Source organism: Hyperolius riggenbachi, chromosome 7 (assembly GCF_040937935.1).
Source record: "Hyperolius riggenbachi isolate aHypRig1 chromosome 7, aHypRig1.pri, whole genome shotgun sequence".
NCBI classification, from domain to species: domain Eukaryota; kingdom Metazoa; phylum Chordata; class Amphibia; order Anura; family Hyperoliidae; genus Hyperolius; species Hyperolius riggenbachi.
Window position 1 is genome coordinate 295656599 of NC_090652.1, and position 22623 is coordinate 295679221.

The 22623-nt window shown below is 46.4% G+C and overlaps 1 protein-coding gene and 1 long non-coding RNA gene across 3 annotated transcripts in view; one reads left to right on the forward strand and one right to left on the reverse strand.

The window, feature by feature from the left end:
* The window catches only part of IHH (Indian hedgehog signaling molecule), a 146893-nt gene extending 134588 nt beyond the window's left edge, over positions 1 to 12305 (reverse strand). The window contains exon 1 of the mRNA XM_068245998.1: positions 11130 to 12305. Coding sequence (XP_068102099.1) covers positions 11130 to 11429 — 300 coding nt within the window. The 5' untranslated portion in view covers positions 11430 to 12305. The remainder of the gene's footprint in view (positions 1 to 11129) is intronic.
* Positions 1 to 22623, forward strand: part of LOC137525142 (uncharacterized) — a 435287-nt gene that overhangs the window by 303382 nt on the left and 109282 nt on the right. The gene's annotated exons all lie outside the window — the stretch shown is intronic.

Consider the following 22623-nt stretch of genomic DNA (forward strand, 5'->3'; position numbering starts at 1 on the left):
GCAGCAGCGCGAGTTAAAAACAACTTAGGAGCGGTATGTACACTATGTTCGGCCGTGCTGTGTAGCGCTCCTTCCTTAGTTACACACGCTGTTTACATAGCAACGCACGCTCCTTTAAATGCCGGGTGCAGCTGTGAAGTCCGGTGACCATGATACTTCACTTGCGGGGCCGCTACTGCATTGGTTACCATAGTAGGTGCCGCGCTAGTGAAGTATTGCGATCGTGATAGGTCGCAATACTTTACAGCAGCACCTTGCATTTAAAGGAGGGTTGCTATGTAAACAGCACTCGTAACTAAGAAAAGCACGCTATGCAGCACGGCCACGCTTAGGGCTTGATTCACAAAGCGGTGCTAACCTACTTAGCACGTCTAAAGTCTTTAGGCACGCTAACCAGGGTGCTAAGTAGGTTAGCACCGGTTTTCTCAATTGAGAAATCCGGTGCTAACCTACTTAGCACCCTCGTTAGCACGTCTAAAGACTTTAGACATGCTAAGTAGGTTAGCACCGCTTTGTGAATCAAGCCCTTAGTGTGCATACTGCTCCTAAGTTGGTTTTAACTCGCGCTGCTGCAACAGCGCTGTTTAGTGAATGGAGGCAATTGAAACAAACAACCAAGAGCAGACCTCAGTGGCAGATCCGTCTTGGCGGATCTGACTGAACGGCAATCGTTTATTTCCAACCGTGTGAATGGATATCATTAGATAACGATCAGTACGCACATGTACAGAATCCCTCACCCAACAAACTCTGATATCACTTCTGTATGCGCACAAGCTATTCAAAACTGATAGTTCGTTTTACTAAAAATACAGTCATTAAATGAGGTAGTCCATTTAAGAAATCAGCATTCCAGTTGGCAATCATTTATTAATCTGTTCCTCATATCCAGCGTTTACCACTAATACTTTGACTGTTCTTGTCAGGTACACCTATGTGACATGTATGTTCCCGGTAAAGGATACCCGAACTGACATGTGGCATGATGAGATAGACATGTGTATGTACAATGCCTAGCACACAAATGACTATGCTGTGTTCCTTTTTTCTTTCTCTGCCTGAAAGAGTTAAATATCAGGTATGTAAGTGGCTGACTCAGTCCTGCCTCAGACAGGAAGTGACTACAGTGTGACCCTCACTGATAAGAAATTCCCCTTTTTACCTCTGTCTTGCTCTCAGGAGCCATTTTCTGCTAGGAAAGTGTTTTATAGTTGGAATTACTTATCAGTAAGGGTCACACTGTAGCCACTTCTGTCTGAGTCAGGACTGAGTCAGCCACTTACATACCTGATATTTAACTCTTTCAGGCAGAGAAAGTAAAAAAAAAGGAACACAGCGTAGTTATTTGTGTGCTAGGCACTGTACATACACATGTCTATCTCATCATGTCACGTCAGTTCGGGTATCCTTTAAGTGTACCTCAGGCAAATGTTATTTTACTGGTTTAAAAAACATAATTGTATGCGTTTTTATATTGTGTTTTATGCAAATCACTAGGAACTCAAAAGGAAGCGTAAATACATCTCAAAACATTTTTTTTTTAAAAAAACATATAAAAATGCACGAAAACCGCATACCATTGCGTTACCATTAACTTTCATTATGTGCTTTCTTGATGCGTTTTTGAAAATTATGCAACAAAACCAGCGTTCTTAAAAATGTATGTTTCAAAATGCATGCAAAACGCATATACGGTTTTTATATGCATTTTTATGCGGCCCATTGACTTGCATTAGCGGCAAAAATGCAGCGTTTTCCGCAACACTAGCGTTTCTGCTACTGTATGTGTGTTCCTAGCCTGAGTGCTGCATTAAGAGTGCAGTCACTGTTTCACTAACCTATCAGCCAGCCACGCTGCATTATGATAATGCCCAGGGGAGGCTTGTAAACTTGTACAACCAGCAATTTGTTTTTTTTTTATAAATCCATTCCAGGTTTGTTCGTCTCCTACAAACAACTTGTTACAACATTTCATACATAAAGAGTTGTTTCCATGTACAAAATATACAGTACTGGTTTTGGTATTCCATATTTTGTTGTTACAGGATACAGTTTTGTATAAACTGTTATACATAGTTTAAGGCAAATGAAAAGCACATTATAAACAACCCCCAAAAACCAATGTTAATACTATGTGCTTGATTCACTAAGACAAATAGAATGCCTTATCATACCTGTCACTTGTAAGATTTCTACTACCTACAGTAAATGACAGCATCATAGGAGAAAAATATTTTATGGCTCATTTTACTCTGGAAAAAACGTACTTCTTATTTTTCTATGTTTGCACATATTTTACATGTTACAATTTTTCGCCATAGTGCCCTTTAAAGCATGAAAATTCAGTGAAGCCCCTGTATGCATTCATCCAGCTTCCAGTGATACTAAACGCAATCCTGTCACCAGCCTATGTACTGTACATTCCCTACTCTCTCCTGTCACCTGTTCAGTTTTGCCCCCTCCGGTCTCACCGCCACATTTAAATCACCTTGCCCGTGCCCTCCATTCATTCTGCAGCCACCACACCTATCCTCGGAGCCGATCACAATCTGCCAGCCATAAAGCTGTGTCATGAGACTCTGCATGCTTATGTACAAATAACAATTGAGAAGTCGTCCATAGTAACCAGTTAAACATTTGCTTTGAGTGTGTGACTTGTGCCGAAACGAAGGAGAAGAACAATCGCTGCAGGTTATTGCATATTTGCACTCCAGCAGTAACTTATGCGAATGCCATGTCATTGCCCTCTGCCTATTAGCCAGTATCACACATCTAATATTATTATTTAACCCACAAAGACAAGCTTATACCCTGTGGCTGCTGCGTGAGCGACTTCCAGGCTTCTGTGTCAATTCATTGCTATAAAGTCACCTGACAAGGTCTGACTTCCTTACCTGCTTAAAGGACCGCTATCGCGAAAAAATTAGACAGTTAAAATCTGACAGAACCGACAGGCTTTGGACCAGTCCATTTCCTCATGGGGGATTCTCAGGGTCAACAGCATTTTCTGAACAGCAGTTGCAAAGTCTAACTGACAAAATAGTGTGCAAGTGAGTAGGGAGGCTAGCTGGGACCTTACTATTTTGGCAGTTAGACGCAGTGGTACAGAGGCGCCAGTAGTGTAAAAGTTTGTTAAAAGGTTTAAAAATGAGAGAGGTTAGCGGTGGACTTACCTCCGTGATGTGTTGGCATCAGGGAGGTAACTCCACCGCTAACTCCCTCATTTTTAAACCTTTTAACAAACTTTTACATTACTGGCGCCTCTGTACCATAGTTACATAGTTATTTGCAGGGCCGGATTTGTACTCTTTACCGCCCTAGGCCACTGTCACCAGCCGCCCCCCTTCAGTATACTGTAGGTAGCGAGATGACCCCTCCAGTATAGGTAGCCGTAGCCAGATGACCCCTCCCTCTAGTATATGTAGCCAGATGACTCCTCTCCCTTTCCCTCCAGTATAGGTAGCCAGATGACTCCCTTAATCCCACCTTTTCGCACCCCCCACCTTTCAGTGTAGATAGCCAGCTCGCCTTCACACTGCAGCAGCCATCAGTGTCACTCATTTCTCCGCTCGTCTCCAGTGCAGAAGCTTACTCTTCCTTTCCGTCTCCAATGCAGCCTAAGTCCATAGCCACCGGCCACAATGCAAACATGCACAGAGAGCAAGGTGGCTGCTGCACAGGCAGCTAGCAGAAAAGTACCACTGTCAGGTGCTCGCCTGATCTCCCTGCATTGCAGCATTTGCAAGCTTGCAAATGCTGCACCAGTTTATCCTGCTGCTTTGGTGCCCTTCCTCCTGTGGTGCCCTAGGCCAAGGCCTAGGTGGCCTTGGCCTAAATCCGGCCCTGGTTATTTGGGTTGAAAAAAGACATACGTCCATCAAGTTCAACCACTGTGTACAATTTGAGTTCACCCCTGGTGGAGAGGATTTGGCCCCTTTTTCTTCTGAACTACAGAAAGCGACTTCTTAATCCTGAGTGGGAACCGGGTCTAATTCTCCCCACCTGCCTACATAGTGGTTACCTGGACGGTAACCCAGACTTGTGAGTATAATCTTACAACCACATTTCACATTCCACATAACCCAGTACATACTGCACGATATTGGGCTCTCGGTGTCCCCTCCCTTATTTTGGCAGTTAAACTGCCAAAAAGCATTTCCTAAAGATGCCAGCCAGCCTCTCTACTCACTTGCTGGTATAACTGACAAAATAGTGTGCAACAATGTGTAAGTAGGGAGGCTATTCACATGAAAATTCGCATAGACCCGCATGCGAAATTTGCATCCACATGCAAATTTTCCCCGCGACGATTCCCACCGCACAAGTGGAAATGCAGCCTGACTGATATCTAAGGGCCCGTTCACACTGCACGCGTTTCCAGACGCGTTTTGGAAACGCGTGCAGGTGGCCGATACGCACGACATCAGACATTGCATAGCGTGCAATGTCTGATGTTCACACTGCATGCGTTCCGGACCTGTGCGGTCCGGGAACGCATGCTGCACGCAGATTTTGCTAAAACGCGTGGCTGTCCCATTCACTTTTCAGTGATGGGATCAGCCACGCAACGCACACAAACGCGGATGGCCATGCGTTCGTACGCGTTGCGGTCCGCACGCGTTCCGCACGCATGGCCATCCGCATTTGTGATCTGAACGGGCCCTTACTACTTAAACTAGCTAGTTAAACTGTCATTAAGGAAATGCTGTTGAAACCAATAAACCCTGAGAATCCCCCATGAGGAGATGAACTAGTCCACAACCTGTCAGTTCTGTCAGATTTTAACTGCTTACATTTTTTTACTGGAATGTTCTGTTAAGGGACCACTATTGCAAACAATTGTAAATTTAAAATGCATATGTATAAAATGTGCATTTGTCCCATATTAAAATGCGCTATAAAGTTCTCTTTTCCTATGTCACTGTCACTTAAGGTGCCCATTAACAATGCAATCCCTCGGTTGATTAATCGTTTTCAATTGCCGCAGGAATAGATTGAAAATGATCAAACGAGCCCATTACCAGCCAAACTCCCATTAACCAATCCGATCAGATCGGGATTGATCCAATAAACGGATTGAAGCCATTAATCTGATCGAATTGATTAGTGAAAATTCAGCAACTGATGGGCATGACCAATCATTTTTGATCGATTACCGTAATGATTGATTGCTGTGGTACTGCATCACTGGGCACCTTTACAGTGAGTTATAATAATCTGACAAATCTGACCGGTTTTGGATTTGCCCGTGTTGTCATGGGGAAGTCTCAAGAGTTTTTTTCATTTTCAAAAGCACTTACTGGGTGACAGTTGCTCAGTCCAACTGCCAGAATAGTGTGCAAGCAAGTAGAGCAGGTGGTTGACATCTTTGTATACATTTTGTAAAGAATAAAGGAAATACTGAGAATCCCTCTGAAGGAGATGGACTAGTCTAAAATCAGTCAGATCTGTCAGCTTTTTGTTACCTATTGTATTCGACGGCAACATAGGAGAAAAGTCATTTACAGGACATTTTACTTTGTAAGAAATGTACTTATTATAAGAATGTGCACACGTATCTTAAAGTGTACCTGAGACAAAACAGATCAAAGTATTTATACTTACCTGGGTCTTCCTTCAGCCCCCTTTAGGCCGTTGGCTTTCTCGCAATCCTTCTGGACCTCTCAGATCATCCATGGCTGGCCCGGTCTCTTTCTTTAGTTGCCCCAGTAGGTGCGTACTGCACATTTGTGAGGCACACGTGTGGCCGGACTGCGCATGCGTAGTACAGTAGGACCAGTAGGGACTGGAGAAAGAGACCAGGCAGGTCACGGATGATCTGAGCTGCTTAGAACGATGGCGAGGGAGCCAGTGGCATAAAGGGGACCGATACAAGCTTCAGATAAGTATAGATACTTTCATCTTTTTTGTTTTCAGGTTTCCTTTAAATTGATTACATTTTCAGGATTGTGGTCCTTTCAGGAATTAACCAGACTGAGCTCTCTTACCACTGATTTCCCCATTCACCTGTAAGATTAGCATCCCTTACCCCTAGTCACAGCTTTTAGATGCCTGAATTATGGTGGCACAACTTGCTCTCTTATGCCGCGTTTTGCCTATGGTCAGAAGACCAACATCTCAGCATCCTCAGGGGCGAGTAGACCTCTGCTAATGTGAAAACATCTGTTGACCTAGAAGGTGGAAGCATGCTGGCAAATGAAACACACTACCCACCAATCAATTATCTGGAAGCTTTGTTAACAATAATTAGCTAATTGATTCAGAGCCAGTGGCTCTTAAATGCTAGCACAGCTTTCACTGTGAAAATGTTCAGGTTAGGAGAATTTTCTGCTCATCTTTACTCAGCTGTTGCCTCCTACTGTATATATACTTCATATTGCCAAGTATTCAGGTGCCCACTTTCACCTCTGCCACCATCTGATTCATGTCAACTAATTTATGACACACTCATACATCAAACCTTACTTGTGCCTCCAACACTGCTCATCCTCTAAAGTGTGTCATCCTCGTGTATTCTTCCTCCTACCTCTGTCATCCTCTCACTTGTGCTATCATCCTGTCTTTATCATCTCACCTGGCCCATCCACCAGTCTTCTTCCTCTTACCACTGCCATCATCCTCTCACTACTGTCCCTCCTTCATCTTCTGACATGTGCCATCCACTATTCTTCTCATCCTTACTACTGCCATCGTCCTCTCACTATTACTATCATACCACCCTCATCCCCTCACCTGTGCCTTCCACTAGTCTTCCCTTTACCACTGTCATCATCCTCTCACTATTACTATCATACCACCCTCATCCCCTCACCTGTGCCTTCCACTAGTCTTCCCTTTACCACTGTCATCATCTTCTCACTAGTGCTATCATCCCACCATCAACTCCTCACCTGACCCATCCTCTAGTCTTCTTCCTATTACCACTGCCATCATCCTCTCACTATTGTCCCTCCTTCATCTTCCCACCTGTGTCATCCATTAGTATTTTTCCTCTTAGCGCTGCCATCATCCCATCACTAGAGCTATCATCCCCTCACCTGTGCCATCCATTAGTCTTCTTCCTCTTAATGCTGCCATCATCCTCTCGCTAGCGTTATCATCATACCTTCATCTCCTCACCTGTGCCATCCACTAGTCTTCACCTTAACACTGCCATCATCTTCTCACTTGTGCTATCATCCCACCCTTATCCCCTCACATGTGCCTTCCACTAGTCTTCTTAACCTTGCCACTGCCATCATCCTCTCACTAGTGCTATCATGCCACCCTCATCCTCTCACCTGTGACTTTGACTAGTCTTCTTCCTCTTGCCACTGCCATCATCCCCTCACTAGTGCTATCATCCCACCATGTCTTATCACCTTTGACATTTTACAGTCTTCATCCACTCACCCGCAGCTGTGATATGCCTGGATCATCATCTGTTCCATGATCTCACCTTAATCCTCTTACTTAAACCATAATCCCTCAAGTGTCACCATACCATCTACCTATCTCATGAGCCACCCTGCTGTCTTCATCCACATGGTGCTCATCAAAGCCACCCTGCATCTTCTTCCCATTACTATTGCTATATTTTCTTCCATTCCAGTCCACATCCCTCCTTCATCCTCACACCTGTAAATCAGTTTCTTCATCCCATCATCAATCCATTCACCCCTTCTTCATGCCATCTTCTCAGATGTTTCACCCTCTCATCTTAACCATTACCACTCACATTATCTGTTTGTGAATCTATCACTTGTCATTATTCCACTTGCCTCCCCTTGCTTGTTTCATTCCTGTATTTTCATCCTTTCATCTCTGTATTCCCTGCAACTGTCCCGTATCCCTACTTTAATTCCTGCCCCAGTTCCCGGCCACTGCCTGTGTCATCCATTCACTTTTACCTAGTTTCTAGCTGTGCTATCTTTGCATCTTCAGTATTTAAATTGCTACATCACGGAACACCTGCCATTGCTTTATTTTCTCCCTTGAGCTTTCATTCCGCCTTTTTTCCTTTGCCAATGTCTTCATCCCTGTGATGATCCATCCTCATACCTTGATACCCACACTTGACATGTGTCTTACATTGTCTGTTTACGATGCCATCCCTGCATCTTCATCCCTTGTTCTGTGCCACCCCCAGGCCTTCACCCTTTATTTACATCCCTGCATCTTCATGCCCTCTTCTGTGCCATCAACCTACTTTTATTCCCTTCATGCGTGACATTCCATGTCTTTCCACCATTTATTCCTACCATGGGCTCGATTCACAAAGCGGTGCTAACCCAGTTAGAGACTTTAGGCATGATAACCATTGCACCACTCTGGTGAAAAGCCAGTTTAGGTGTGATAAGTTTAGGCATGATAAGTTTAGGTGTGATAAGTTTAGGCATGCTAAGTTTAGATAAGTTTAGATCGCTTGCAAAGTCCCGCACGCAAAGCAACGCCATTAATCTTTATACGAAGTGCACCAGACTTTGCTAGCGTAAAACTTTTGATCAGCTGTGTACTGCGGTGCTAACGCAGTTGGCGCTTAAACTTATCATGCCTAAACTTATCACACCTAAACTTATCATGCCTAAACTTATCACACCTAAACTTATCACACCTAAACTTATCATGCCTAAACTGAGTTTAGGCATGATAAAGTGCTTTTCACCAGGGTGCTAACTGTTAGCACCGCTTTGTGAATCAGGCCCCATGTGTGCAATCTCCTCACTTTCATGCCACCTTGATTTCCTCAAAGCATTCCTTCACTTTAATCCCTTACCAGGATTTATCCCATCACCTGTACATTCATGCCAACTTTATATCCTTACCTGTGTTTTCCTTTCGGTTCCCTCCCCAGCAAGTGTCATCATCACTCACCTTAACCTCCCTAGCAGTATTGACAGATTATCCGTCCATAAAAAACATGCTGTGAACAGTATAAACGTGCATACACATCAATACTCTCCTGCACTGTATACTAGACCCTTGCTTGACACATTTTGGCAAGTTACAGGAAAAAAAAAAGTTATAAAATTAATTTTATCACTTTTTGCACAGAAATCCTGGGGAAATTGAACGCCAGGGAGCATCGTCTAGCCCACATCTCCTCACATGTGCCATCAATCTACCTTCATTGTATAACATCAATCAGTAATTCTTTGCTCACCGGTCCCAATGTCCTACCTTCATCGGCTCTTTAGCTGTGCCATCATCTAACCTTTATCTCCATCTATTGCTATCATCTCACCTTCATTTCCTCACCACACCAGTGCCACCATCCTGAATGTTCTACCTTACCTGTATCTCCCCTTTAGTGCTATCACCCCACCATATGTATATTTCTCATTCCTATCATCTCAACCATATTTCCTCAGGAGTGCCACAATTTCATCTTTACCTCATTGACTTCCCTCTCAGCTCACATTCTCACTAGTTGTACCATCAGCTCATCTTCCTCTCCTTAAAGGGAACCTAAACTGAGAAGGACATGTATCTTTGCTTTTAAAATAATACCAGTTGCCTGACTCTCCTGCTGATCCTGTGTCTCAAATACTTTCAGCCAAATACTTTCAGCCACAGCCCCTGAATAAGCATGCAGATCAGGTGCTCTGACTGAAGTCAGACTGGATTAGCTGCATGCTTGTTTCAGGTGTGTGATTCAGCCACTACTACAGCCAAAGAGATCAGCAGGACTGCCAGGCAACTGGTATTGTTTAAAAGGAAACATCCATATCCCTCTCAGTTTAGGTTCCCTTTAACTATGCCATCAGCTCACCTTTATCTTTTTATGTTTCAATCATTGCAATCTATCCTCTTTACCTGCACCCTCACTTCACTTTCATCATTTTAGAGCACTCAATACACTTTACTGTGTTGTTTCACCACTTTCATCCCCATGTATCCAACCCCACCATCAGCCTTCTTACATTCCTTCCCCAAGCTTCACATCTGTTCCAAAACCCAGTCATCTGTGCACCTGAGTCATGAGCCCACATTCAGCTTTACACTTATGCCATAGCCCATTCTCTGTTGCAGTCCTCACCTGTGCCATAGTCCCTCCACAGCTGCAGTCCTCACCTGTGCTATAGCCCATTCTCTGCTGCAGTCCTCACCTGCGGCTGGCTGGATGGTGTAATGGTTAAGGGCTCTGCCTCTGACACAGGAGACCTGGGTTCGAATCTCGGCTCTGCCTGTTCAGTAAGCCAGCACCTATTCAGTAGGAGACCTTAGGCAAGTCTCCCTAACACTGCTACTGCCTATAGAGCGCGTCCTAGTGGCTGCAGCTCTGGCGCTTTGAGTCCGCCAGGAGAAAAGCGCGATATAAATGTTATTTGTCTTGTCTTGTCTTGACCTGTGCCATAGTCCCTCCTCAGCTCCAGTCCTCACCTGTGCCATACTCCATATTCAGCCCTCACCTGTTCTATAACCCATCCTCAGCTCTAGTCCTTATCTGGTCTATACCCCATCTAAAAGCTATCACCTGTTCTACAACCCATTCTTCTCTCCAGTCCTCACTTTTCCCCTAGCCCATTCTCTGCTCCAGTCCTCACCTGTCCCATTTCGCATCCTCAGCTCCAGTCCTCACCTGTGCCACAGTCCATACTCAGATTCAGTCTTCACCTGTTCTATAACCCATCCTCTGATCTAGTCCTCACCAGGTCTATAACCCATCCTCAGCTAAAAGCTATCACCTGTTCTATAACCCATCCTCTTCTCCAGTCCTCACCTGTCCCATAGTCCATATTTTGTCCCCACCAGTCCCATAGTCCATCATTAGCTCAAGTCCTCACCTCTCCCATAGTCCATCTTCAGTCCTCACCTGTCCCCTAGTCCATCTTCAGTCCTCACCTGTCCCATAGTCCATCTTTAGATTCAGCTCTCACCTGTCCCATAGTCCATCCTCAACGCTAGTCCTCACCTGGTCTATAACCCATCCTCTGCTCCAGCCTTCACCCGTTTCATAGTCCATCCTCAGCTCCAGTTCTCACCTGTCTCTGCTCAGCTCCTCATGTTTCCTGTAACTCGCCATCATTTCCATCACCTGTTTGATGGGTCTATCTTACTTGCGGCACACTCCCACCCCCCTTACCTGTGGCACCATCCTTCCCGTCCCACATGGCATGAACCCCACCACCATCGGTAGACCCCCTTACCTGTGTCATGAGTCTGTCTGCCCCCGTGTTCTCCTCGTCCTTGAAGATAATGTCCGCGTTGTAATTTGGGGTGAGCTCCTTGAAGCGCTCCGAGTTGCGGGCGATCTTGCCCTCGTACCTCCCGCTGGCCCCCAAAGTTGTCTCGGGCACATTGGGGCTGAACTGCTTGTAGGAGAGCGGGGTGAGCTTGGTAGGTCTTCGCCTCCTGCCCACCACCCTGCCCGGTCCACAGCCTAGAACCGCCGGGCTTAGGAGCAGCGCAGCGCCGCAGAGCAGCAGCACGATCGGGGGCAGCTGCATGGGGCGTCCGGGCTCCCTGGGGCTGCGGATCACGGGAGCTCCATCCGACGCCTCACCCCCTGCAAACCGGGGGGAGCTGAGCGACCCGGCTCCTGGGTCAGTGATGAGGTCTGTCGCTGGGACCAGTTTCTGAGGCTGCAGGTGTCTACTGGCCCTCCAGTGACCAGTCCTAGTTCTGTGCGCAAGGAACTGCTGTCCGGGATCTCTTCTCCAGACAGCCCTCAAAAGTTCTGCTCTGGGACTTCGAGGACTGCAGCAGCTCTCAGATCTTAGGAACAGTTCTCACTGGCTCCAGGGACTTGTTGTGAGCCGAGGATCCATGGACTTGGCTTGGTTGTGGCTCCAGGGACTGTTGTGATCCAAGGGTCAGTTTTGCTGGAGTTCAGTGACAAGTATGGGCAAGGTGTCCAGGAAGTGTATGAGATGCTGGGTGACCAGCTCTCCTGGGGTGCCAAGACCTCACCTCCTCCAGGGACTGCACTGTGCCGGGGTTCCAGTGACTCTGCGCCTCCTCCAGGGACTGTCACCTGTCGGGGTTCCAGGGACTCTGCGCCTCCTCCAGGGACTGCACTGTGCCGCGGACTCTGCGCCTCCTCCAGGGACAGCTGCCCGGGGCTCCTGTGGCTGCAGGGACTGGCCTGTGCTGGCGGAGCTCCGGGGACGTTGCTGTGTCTGTAGAGCTGCCACTATCCTCCCGCAATAAATAGGAAAGGAGGTTTGTTTTGGCACATGGCTGGCAGGAGGGGGGGCTTTATACCGGGGTCTGCGGAGCTCACAATCGCTCTCACGTCTCACGCCCACTTCATGATGACACTGGAGGCTCTGGCCGCTGTGTGCCTGGCTGCGAGGCGTGAGCTCTGCCCGGCCGCCTCTTATCTCGGGCTGTCATGGGCTGGGAAAGTTTCAGGGATGGATGAATGAAGTGCTGTCACCGATCCTGCGCTCCCTGGCGCTCTCTGGCTGCTGCGCTCTGTCATCCAGAGGTGGCTTCTCTAATTGTGCTGCTCTATTCTCTGTAATTATGGCCGTCTGCAGCTGTCTGTCATTCATCCTGAGCCTCTGATGTCCCGGCTGCACCTGGGCTGCTGCTGCTCAGCGACTTCTGCTACATTGTGGCCAAACCGAGCCGGGCTGGAATTCTGTTACTTTGTATGAATCAGGGAGACACGTACACAGGAGACAGCAGCAGTTGCCCACAGCAACCATCCAACCTTTTGGGAGTTAAACCAGCCAGGTGCTTCTTTTACACCAGTTTCTGCTGCACCAGTCTTGTCAACTGTATCCCTAAAGATAATTTCTGACATATCCGATCACCAGTGAATCGTTTTGCCGCTTGATTTGTCATTGAAGTGAATTGAAAAATGATAAGAAAAACGAGCGGAAGATAAGAAAATCAAGCGTACAAAACGATTGGGCGTAGAATCGAGCGACAGAATCGACCCGTCGTGTATTCCCAGCATTATGCTGGGTACACACGGTAAGATTTTCTGTGAGATTTTACGACCCGATCGTTTTTTGCCGCACTATTCCGCACTCGATTCTCCTATTGTCATTCTTTTTTTTATCTTTTTCCATTCACCGCTCTGATAAATCGAGCGCGGAAACGATCGGGAGCAATATCGGACATGACGGATTTTATCTATCTGATCTATCTATTGCATGGAAAATCGTACGGTGTGTATTATGCTGGGAATACACTGGTCGATTCTGGCGCTCGATTCTGCACCCGATCGTTTTTGCCGCTCGATTCTGCGGGCGATTCTCTTCCGCTCGTTTTACTTATCTTTTTCCATTCTCCTCAATGCAGAATTGAGCGCAGGATCGGTCGGGCAGGAGATCCAACGTGTGTCGGAAATTATCTATCGAGCCATCTAAATGCCTCAGAATCGAGCCGTGTATTCCCCGGCATTAGGCATTTACAATCTGATTAAATCCTACATGTCCGATCGGGATTTGATTCAATTTGATTTGCCATTGCAAAACCATGGCAAATCGAATTGAATTGAATCGAATCCCGATCGGACATCTCAGATTTAATTGGATCGTAGATAGAATTGTAATCGAATCGCACAAAGTATCGTGTAGATTGGGTTTAAGATTTACCTGCCAGATAGATAATTTCCAACATGTTAGAAATGATCTAACCAGCTATCTGCCGAGCAATTAGGCATTGTTCTACTCAGCAGGAGATAACCAGAAGACAATGCACCAGAGATAATGACCAGTCTCTTCAGAAAATAATCTGCAAAATAATAAACAGAAAATCTAAAGGGGCCCATACACTTAAGCAGGCCATACACTGGCCCGATTTGCGCCCGTTTCGACAGCAGATTCGATCACTGGGATCGAATCTGCTGCCAATCGTTCACGCTACACGCCGAATTTCGATCCATTTCGTCCGATCCCGTCGATCGTGCCGTGCGGAAAATAACCGTCGATCGCCCGCGGGTAAAGAGCGCATCGCTAGCGGCGTTCGAGTGCCTGACGACCGACGCAATAGAGCCCGCATACATTACCTGCTCCGCCGGCGCGACTGCAGTCTCCCGGTCACCGCTGCTCCGTCTGCGCTCTGGTCTCCAGGTCCGGCATGCCTCACTTCTTCTAGCCCGGCAGGAAGTTTAAACAGTAGAGCGCCCTCTACTGTTTAAACTTCCTGCCGGGCTAGAAGAAGTGAGGCATGCCGGACCTGGAGACCAGAGCGCAGACAGAGCAGCGGTGACCGGGAGACTGCAGTCGCGCCGGCGGAGCAGGTAATGTATGCGGGCTGGGCGGGGGCAGCAGCAGCACCACCACCACAACAGATTGTGAACGGTTTCAGGCTGAAATCGGTTCACAATCTGTTTGCTGTAAAGGTAGCCATACGATCCCTCTCTGATCAGATTCGATCAGAGAGGGATCTATCTGTTGGTCGAATCTGATGGCAAATCGACCAGTGTATGGCCACCTTTATACTATTTCCTGCCGATATACAGCAGATACAATTACTCTGATCGAATCTGCTGTGAAATTGTTGTGCAAACGCTGACCAAACGATCGATTTCCTTCCGAAATCGATCATTCCCGTCGATCTGTCCACACGGAAAATTTCGCTCGATTGCCAGCGGGTCGGGAGTGCGCCGATAGTGGCGTTCGAATGTCCGATGACCGACGCTAGCGGTGATACATTACCTGTACCGCCGGCGCGTGTCACCGCTCTTCTCCACGCTGGGCTCCAGGGGTCCGGCTGGCTTCACTTACTTCCTGTCGGGGTAAGTTTAATTAAACAGTAGAGCGCCCTCTATTGTTAAAACTTTCCCGTACAGGAAGTAAAGTGAAGCTGGAGCCCAGCGCGGAGAAGAGAGAGTGGAGAAGAGGCAGCGGAGACCGGGGGACTCGCGCCGTCCGGATCAGGTAATGTATGTGGGGGGACGGCGGCAGCTCCACAGATCGTGAATCGATATCATAGTGAAATCGATTCAAAATCTGTTTGCAGTGTAGGTAGCCAATAGATCCCTCTTTGATCAGATTCGATCACAGAGGGATCTATCTGTTGGTCAATCTGGTGGCAATAAACTAGTGTATGGCAGCCTTAACAGAAAATACAGAAAAATCTAACAAAATTGTACAGTGTGTACTAGGCAAAAAGCTGCATATGCACGTGAGATAAATATCTTTGAAAAAAGGAGATAAACGATTGATCTGCCGATAATCATAAAATAGTATGCAAAAGATCTCTAAAGATAATGAGGAAAGATATCTGTCTCTCAATCTTTCATATCCATCCCGGCGGATCTGGTCTGCCGACGGTCGTTTGTTAAAAAAGATGTGTATGGGATATCCAGTTATTCCTTAACCTGCCTGGCATTCTGATTCGTTTTTTGCACATCTGAATGTTTTTTGCACATTTTTTTTTTATTTTTCATGTAGCTTGCCTAGCGCTAGCTACATGATTCCCCCCTCCCTGCGGCGTCCCTCCCACCCCTCCGATCGCCGCCGGCGCAATGGCCCGTCAGGAAATCCCGTTCTGAACGGGATTTCCTGGAGGGCTTCCCCGTCGCCATGGCAACGCATGTCATGACGTCACAGGAAGACTCTATCCACCCCTCAGCGCTGCCTGGCACTGATTGGCCAGGCAGCGCACGGGGTCTCGGCTGGGGGGGCGCTGTATCGCGGCGAGTAGCGGCGGATCGGCGGCGATAAGGGTTAAAAAAAAAATTATTCAGATCGGCCCAGCGGGGCCTGAGCGGTCACCTCCAGCGTCTCTGGACGAGCCTCGCTCGTCCAGAACGCTAGGGAGCTTAAGGTTGCCACACACCACACAATCAAATGATCCAATTCTACAGCAATTCGATAAAAACGATCGGTTGTCACGAAAGATCGAAATGTTGTTTTTTTACTCAAGCAAGAAAGCTGATCAAGTTTTTTCGATATAAGTCGATAATTAATGGTGGATTTTTCTGATCAGTTTTTATGAAAATTGAATGGCGTGGGGTAGATTGTCAGTTTATTAATGACACAATATTTTTTTTTAGAGTTTTCAATCTATTTTTTCATAATTGGGGAAAAATTGAACACACTTGTTTGGTACATTGGTCAGATTTTTAAAATGTTTCAATCAATCAGAAAAATTGATTGTAATATTGGAATTGAAAAGAAATGTAAAAAATTGTATGGTGTGTGGCCACCTTTAAAGTAAATGTAAGGTGACAAAAAAAAGTAATTAAGATACTTACCTATGGACAGGGAAGGTTCTGGATCTAGGGCCATCCCTGTCCTCTCTTGTACCTCTCGTACCAGCGCTGTTACCCTGGTTTATATTGCCGCATCGGGAGACTTTGGAAGCACTCGTGTCCCCAAGTACTTCTGAAGACAGGCGGCTCCGTACTGCGCGAGTATGGACATAAGCGCGCTCACGCATGCACAGTATGGAGCTGCCCGTCTTCAGAAGAACTTGGGGATACCAATGCTTCTTAAGCCTCCCAAGGGATCACAGACGTGTATTCGACCGGTTGGTTGAGCACACACAACGGGGACGACAGCGCTGGAATGAGGGAACAGGCGAAGACAGGGATGTCTCTGTAAGATCCAGAGCCTTCCCTCTCCATAAGTAAATATCTGACTTTTTTTTTCATCACTTTACATTTACTTTGAGGTCCGTTTCACACTGCTAACTGGTGATAGCGTTGCGATGTGAGTGTCGCACCGCAATGCCAAAAACAGCCTTTGGGGATTTCTGCATTAATATGTGGCAATCCCCATCTGGCAGCAGGCCAAGCAGGAAGTGAGGTTCTCTAGCGCTCACTTCCTGTGGCTGAAGAAACGAATTGCGCGGAACCAGATTGATAAAATACACTTCCATGCATGCGCGCTGCAATGCTGCCATGCACATTTTTAAAAAAAATATATATACAGTAAGTAAATTAGGTAAGTATCTAATTCTGAGTACCCAAGCTTTGGCCCGGGAAATCGTTAAGGTAGGCGTACGCTGTAGTGTAGTAAAAACATCACTAGAGCACATTGAACCAATACTCTGCTTTCACTATTTACTTGAGATTTTTTATTATTTATTTTACTGAAGTACATTTCAAGAGGTGAGTTCATGGGAAAGAATTACTAAAATATTCACTAAAGCCTACACAGAAAACAAGGTAGCTGGCAATTTAGTAAGTTTACTGTACTATTACATGCTAGCTGCTATTTTAGGCTGTACTGTGTAACTCAAATTTCGACAACAATAAAACAATCCTTACCAGATCAGGTATATACTGTACATTGCAAGTATTTTAACAATCCGCGTTACACAGGCATACCTGCTGTGTGAATATGACCATGTAATGCATTGTAAGAACTTATAATATAAACAGTTTTACTTTGTAAGTTTGTCTAGTTCTGTCAGCAGCAGGAAGTATATTTGTACAAAATAATGACTGGCTGGATAGTGTACTGGTTAAGGGCTCTGCCTCTCACACAGGTGACCAGGGTTTGAATCTTGGCTCTTCCTACTCAGTAAGTCAACACCTATTGAGTAGGAGTTCTTGGGCAAGACTCCTTAACACTGCTACTGCCCGCTGAGTGCACTCTAGTCGCTGCCTTGCAAGCGCTTTGAGTCCAACAGGAGAAAACCGCCATATTAATACTGGACTTATTATTATTACTCTCATGTATGCCTACAGTTAGGCTATGACTCATCTGTTGCAATAGAGGGGAAAGGAGGAATGATGAGTGGGGCATGATAGACTGAGTGCGGAAACAATTCACTTGGGTGTTGGACGAACCTAAAAATTCGGTAGCATATTGGAATACTCTCCTGTGTGGTTCACCACCTTACCAGTACATTCTGAACTCTCCTGCTCCACTCAGCCATTTCTTAGACCATGTCATCAATGTTCAGCAGCTGAACTAATCCATTGGCCAGGGGCAAACTGATATTCTAGCCAGTTGCTTTGAGAAACACTGTGGAGAGGCTGTGTATTATATGCAAGTCAAAATCCTGACCTCAATCCAATTGAAATGCTCTGGTTTATGCGATTTGAATCCTATGCCAGAAAAGCACTTTACAAATATTACTGTCTCATCGTATTATATTATGTGAGGTCACCCATCAACATTAACCCCCTTCCCGGTCCAATTCCCGCCGGCAAGGAGGCAGCGCAGCACTTTTTTTAATTTTTTTTTTTTCAAATCATGTAGCGAGCCCAGGGCTCGCTACATGATAGCCGCTGAGCGGCGGCATCCCCCCACCCACTCCGATCGCCTCCGGGCTTTCCCGGTCGCCATGGTGACGGGGCGGGATGACGTCACCGACGGCATGGACGTCGGGACGTCAGAGGGAATCCCGATCCACCCCTTAGCGCTGGGGGGGGGGGGGCTCGGTGCGGCGGGTAGCGGCGAATCGGCAGGTAGCGGCGGCGATCGCGTACCACACGCAGTAGGAAAAAAAATTTATGCAAATCGGCCCAGCGGGGCCTGAGAAAAGAGCATAAGTTGTTCTGTATGGAGGCATGGTCTAAGATTCCCTGAAGTTGATGTGACTGCAAATGTTAAGTTGTAGTTATTGCTGCACAAGCGGGTCACAACAAACATTGAAAACGTTCAGTGTATTCTTCTTTAAAGGAGGGGTGGCGGGAATAGAGTTACCTGGGGCTTCTAACAATTTCTGCAGACACCCTGTGCCAGTGCCAGGGAAAAACAATCCACTGCGCGGTGCGTCCTCGCTCCCGCTGGCATCACCGGGAGCGTACTGCACAGGCGCAGACCGACGCAGTATGCTCCCGCTGACGTCAGTGGGAGCGAGGACGCGGTCGCGCAGGTGCAGTGGTTTGTGACATTAAAGTCGCAAATTCTGGAAGTGAGCCAGCGGTGGGGACCCGGAGGGTTGTTTTGTCCCAGCGCGGGCACAGGACGTCTGCGGGGGACCGTTAGAAGCCCCAGGTAAGTTTGACTCTTCCCCCCCCCCCCTACTCCCCTTACAGTACTCCTTTAAAAGATATCTGAAGCATTAAGTAAAATCTAGCTTCCCCGACCTCCAATGGTATCACCGACCTCCTTTGGGTCAGTGTCTTCTGTGCCCCGTGTGAAAGTGCACCCACGTCACAGGCAGATGCAGTGCGCTCCCGATGATGTGGGCACATACGCCCACACATGGGCAGAAGACACTTATGCACTGGGGGCCGGCGATACTTCAAAGGCTCCCATCGGGAATCGGGAGAAGCCCAGAGCTGCGGCGAGGGACACATGTGACTTCTAGGGGCTGGAAGAAGCCCCAGCTAAGTAAAGCTAGACTTTATTCATTGCTTTGGATATCCTTTAACCATTCAAAAAGATTTGTGTGTTCAGACCTGTTGTCTTGCTGCACAATCACCCCTATTCCTTTAGATTGTAAGCTTGCAAGGACAGGGCTCTCTTGCCCTTTTGTGGCTTGTCATTAGTTATACATTTTATTCATCACTAGTGACGTTATCCCATTTAAAAACGGGCTAGGTCTTGCATATAATACACAGCCACCCGCCGCACAACCGCGCGCGCACACCTGCTGCACGCCCACCCGCCGCACACCCGGCCACCCGCCTGGCTGTGTCCCTCTCGTCCTCCCTGTGAGGCTAGGTCCGTGCTGCGCAAATGCGCAGTAGCAAAAAGCACGGACCCAGCTACACTGAAACAACTGTCCCTGCTACGCTTATTATAGAGGATGTTACAGTTGTCACTGTAATTACCAATTCTGCATTTTGTACCTATTCTGTATTTTGTATATTGGTGTACACTAGGGATGGATCACAGATATGCAAATTGTTCCAGGTTTATGCAAATTTATGCAAATTTTTTATGCAAATGTACACAGCTTGAAAATGGACCAATCAATTTAAACCCGGATTTAAATTGCTTGGTCCATTTTCAATCTGCATTAAAAAAAAATTGCATAATTTCAGAACAATTTGCATCTCATTAATCATCCCTAGTGTGCACCATTGTCTGTATTATCATGTACCCCATGTTTGTTTCTTTCTTTGTACAGCACCATGGCCATATGTTGGCGCTTTAAAAATCAATAATGATAATAATAAACAAAAATAATCTGTTGAGTTTAACCACTTGAGTACCAGCACCCTCTGCCCCCTTAAGGACCAGAGGGTGCTGGTACAGTAAACCGCCGCTTCCCGACGAATCACCGATAAAATCTGCCGCTCCCGCCGGTGACGTCGCTCTGTCCCCGCCGCAGGCTGCTCTCTCTGCCGTCGCTATGACGGCAGAGCGCTGTGCGCCAGTCAGGAGCCGCTTTCATTGGCTCCTGACGCTGTCACTCCATGTAAGCCAATGGGAACGGCTTACATGAATGACAGGGCCAGGAGCCAATGAAAACGGCTCCTGCCCGGCTCAGAGTGCTCTGCCGTCATAGAGGCATCAGGGCAGCACATTGCGACGGGGGCAGAGTGGCTGGGGCGTGCGGTGAATGGGACGTAGAGTTTACGTCCGGTCAGAACCGCAGCGCCCCCTGCCCGCCGTAGATTTATACTCCGGCGGTCCGCAGGTAGTTAAAGAGAAACCGTAACCAAGACTTGAACTCCATCCCAATCAGTAGCTGATACCCCCTTTCCCATGAGAAATCTATTCCTTTTCACAAACTGATCATCAGGGGGCGCAGTATGGCTGATATTGTGGTGAAACCCCTCCCACAGTGTGATGTCAGCACCTCACAGCACTGAGGTACTGACATCACACTGTTGGAGCCTTGTTGCATTGTGGGAAATAATAGCTGTTTACAGCTGTTTCCAACTGCTAAGAAAACAAGCAGCATCTTCTTCCAGTGACATCACCTGCCATCAGTAAAAATGTCACCATGTGATAAATGTCATAATGTAAATCAGGGAGAGGAAAGATTTCACAATAAATCATTTATACATAATTATTGTAAAAATTAAGCATTTTCTTTATTACATTAGTTTCACTGGAGTTCCTCTTTAAGCTCATGGACAGATATCTTGACATTGTCCTTCAGCATTCTTTGGTTTCAATTACGGTAGACACTATTGCTGCATCAATGACGGCAAGCCATCCAGGCCCAGATACAGCTAAACAGGCCCAAACCAGAACACTTCAACCACCCCGTTGTAGAGATGGGATTAGGTTCTGATACTGGAATACAGTGTTTTCTTTTTCTTTCTCCAAATGTAAAGTTTCTCATTTAAACCAAAAAGGTTGTACTTTTGTCTTCATTTATCCACCGAACATTCTTCTAGCCGCCTCCTGGTTTGTCCACATGATCTCTGGCAAACTGTAGACAGTCAGCAATACGTCTGGTGGAGAGCAGTGGCTTTCTCCTTGCTGTCCTCCTGTCATGCATACGGTTGCTGTTCACTGTTCTCTTGATGGTGGACTAAATGAACATCAACATTATTCAATGTAAGGCAAAGGAACCCACTAGGAGCGATTTCTAATCACTAGTGATTTGAAAAAGCTCTTGCTAATGCATTGCTATGGGGGATTTTTATAAAATCACATTGCTCAAGTGGGATCACACCCATAGCATTACATTAGCAAGAGCTTTTCAAATCACAAAACGCTCAGAAAATCGCTCCTAGTGGGTTTCTGGCCTAAGACAGGCTTTCAGTAGCTTAGAAGTCAGCAAGGTCCCTTGCAACCTCTCAAACTATTACGTGCCTTGCAGTTGGAATGATACTTGTTCAAATTTCCTCCATTTTTAGACTGCCAATTGGTGGAGTCCAAATTCTTTAGATGTGGTCTTATAAACTATTGCAATTTTATGTGCATGAAAAACACTTTAGGGCTCTTTCACACTAGAGGCTGCGGTAGAAAAGGCTGAAACTCAGCCTTTTGCTTAACGCCAATACATAGCGTTTTCAAAGCGTTCTACAGCTCATATGAAAACGTCCTTTTTTTTTCTATAAAAATAAGTGAACAAGTCAGCTGTAAAACGCTTTGAAAACGCTTTGAAAACGCTGAAGTTGGCGTTTTCCATTGACTATCATTGAAACGCCAACAGCCAACTTCGGCTGTAAACAGCCCTGAAAAAGCTCCGGGGAGCTTAAAAACGCAACGCCCAAAAAAGCTGCTTTAGGTGTGAAAGGTAAAATGAAAGTCTATGGACTTTTATTTAACCTTGGAAAACGCCAACTATGGTCTTGGCTGTAAAAAGCCAAAACTAGCCTATGGTGTGAAAGGGCCCTAAGGTCCTCAGAAACTTCCTTTCCTCGAGCCATGAAACCCGTCCACAAATGTGTTGTATGTGTGATCGGCTTTGCTGGATCCCTGCTGTTTCTGCTGTAATACATTTTATCTCAGACTGGCTCTATTTGGTACATTGCCGACGAGAAGGAAGCTTCAGTTCAGTGCAGTTCAGTGCTGCTGAAATACGATCTATGCCTGTGGTCTCATGTGTTTACAAAGCAAGTTGGCTATGACAGTGAAGATTCTAGGAGAAAAAAGAGTAAGGGAGGAAATGACATCAGGATTGGCTTCAATCAGGGGGAATCAAAATGGCAAATGCCAGGAACAGAATTCTCTTTTTTTACTGTATAAAATTCACTAAAATCAAAACGTGGACAGTACAATACATCTGTTATATAAGTAGAACAAGTATTTATCTACTTATATATGTGGCTCTATTTTCCTGACATAGTATGGTTGATCCTGCTGCTTTAAAGGGGAACTTCAGCCTAAACAAACATACTGTCATTAAGTTACATTAGTTATGTTAATT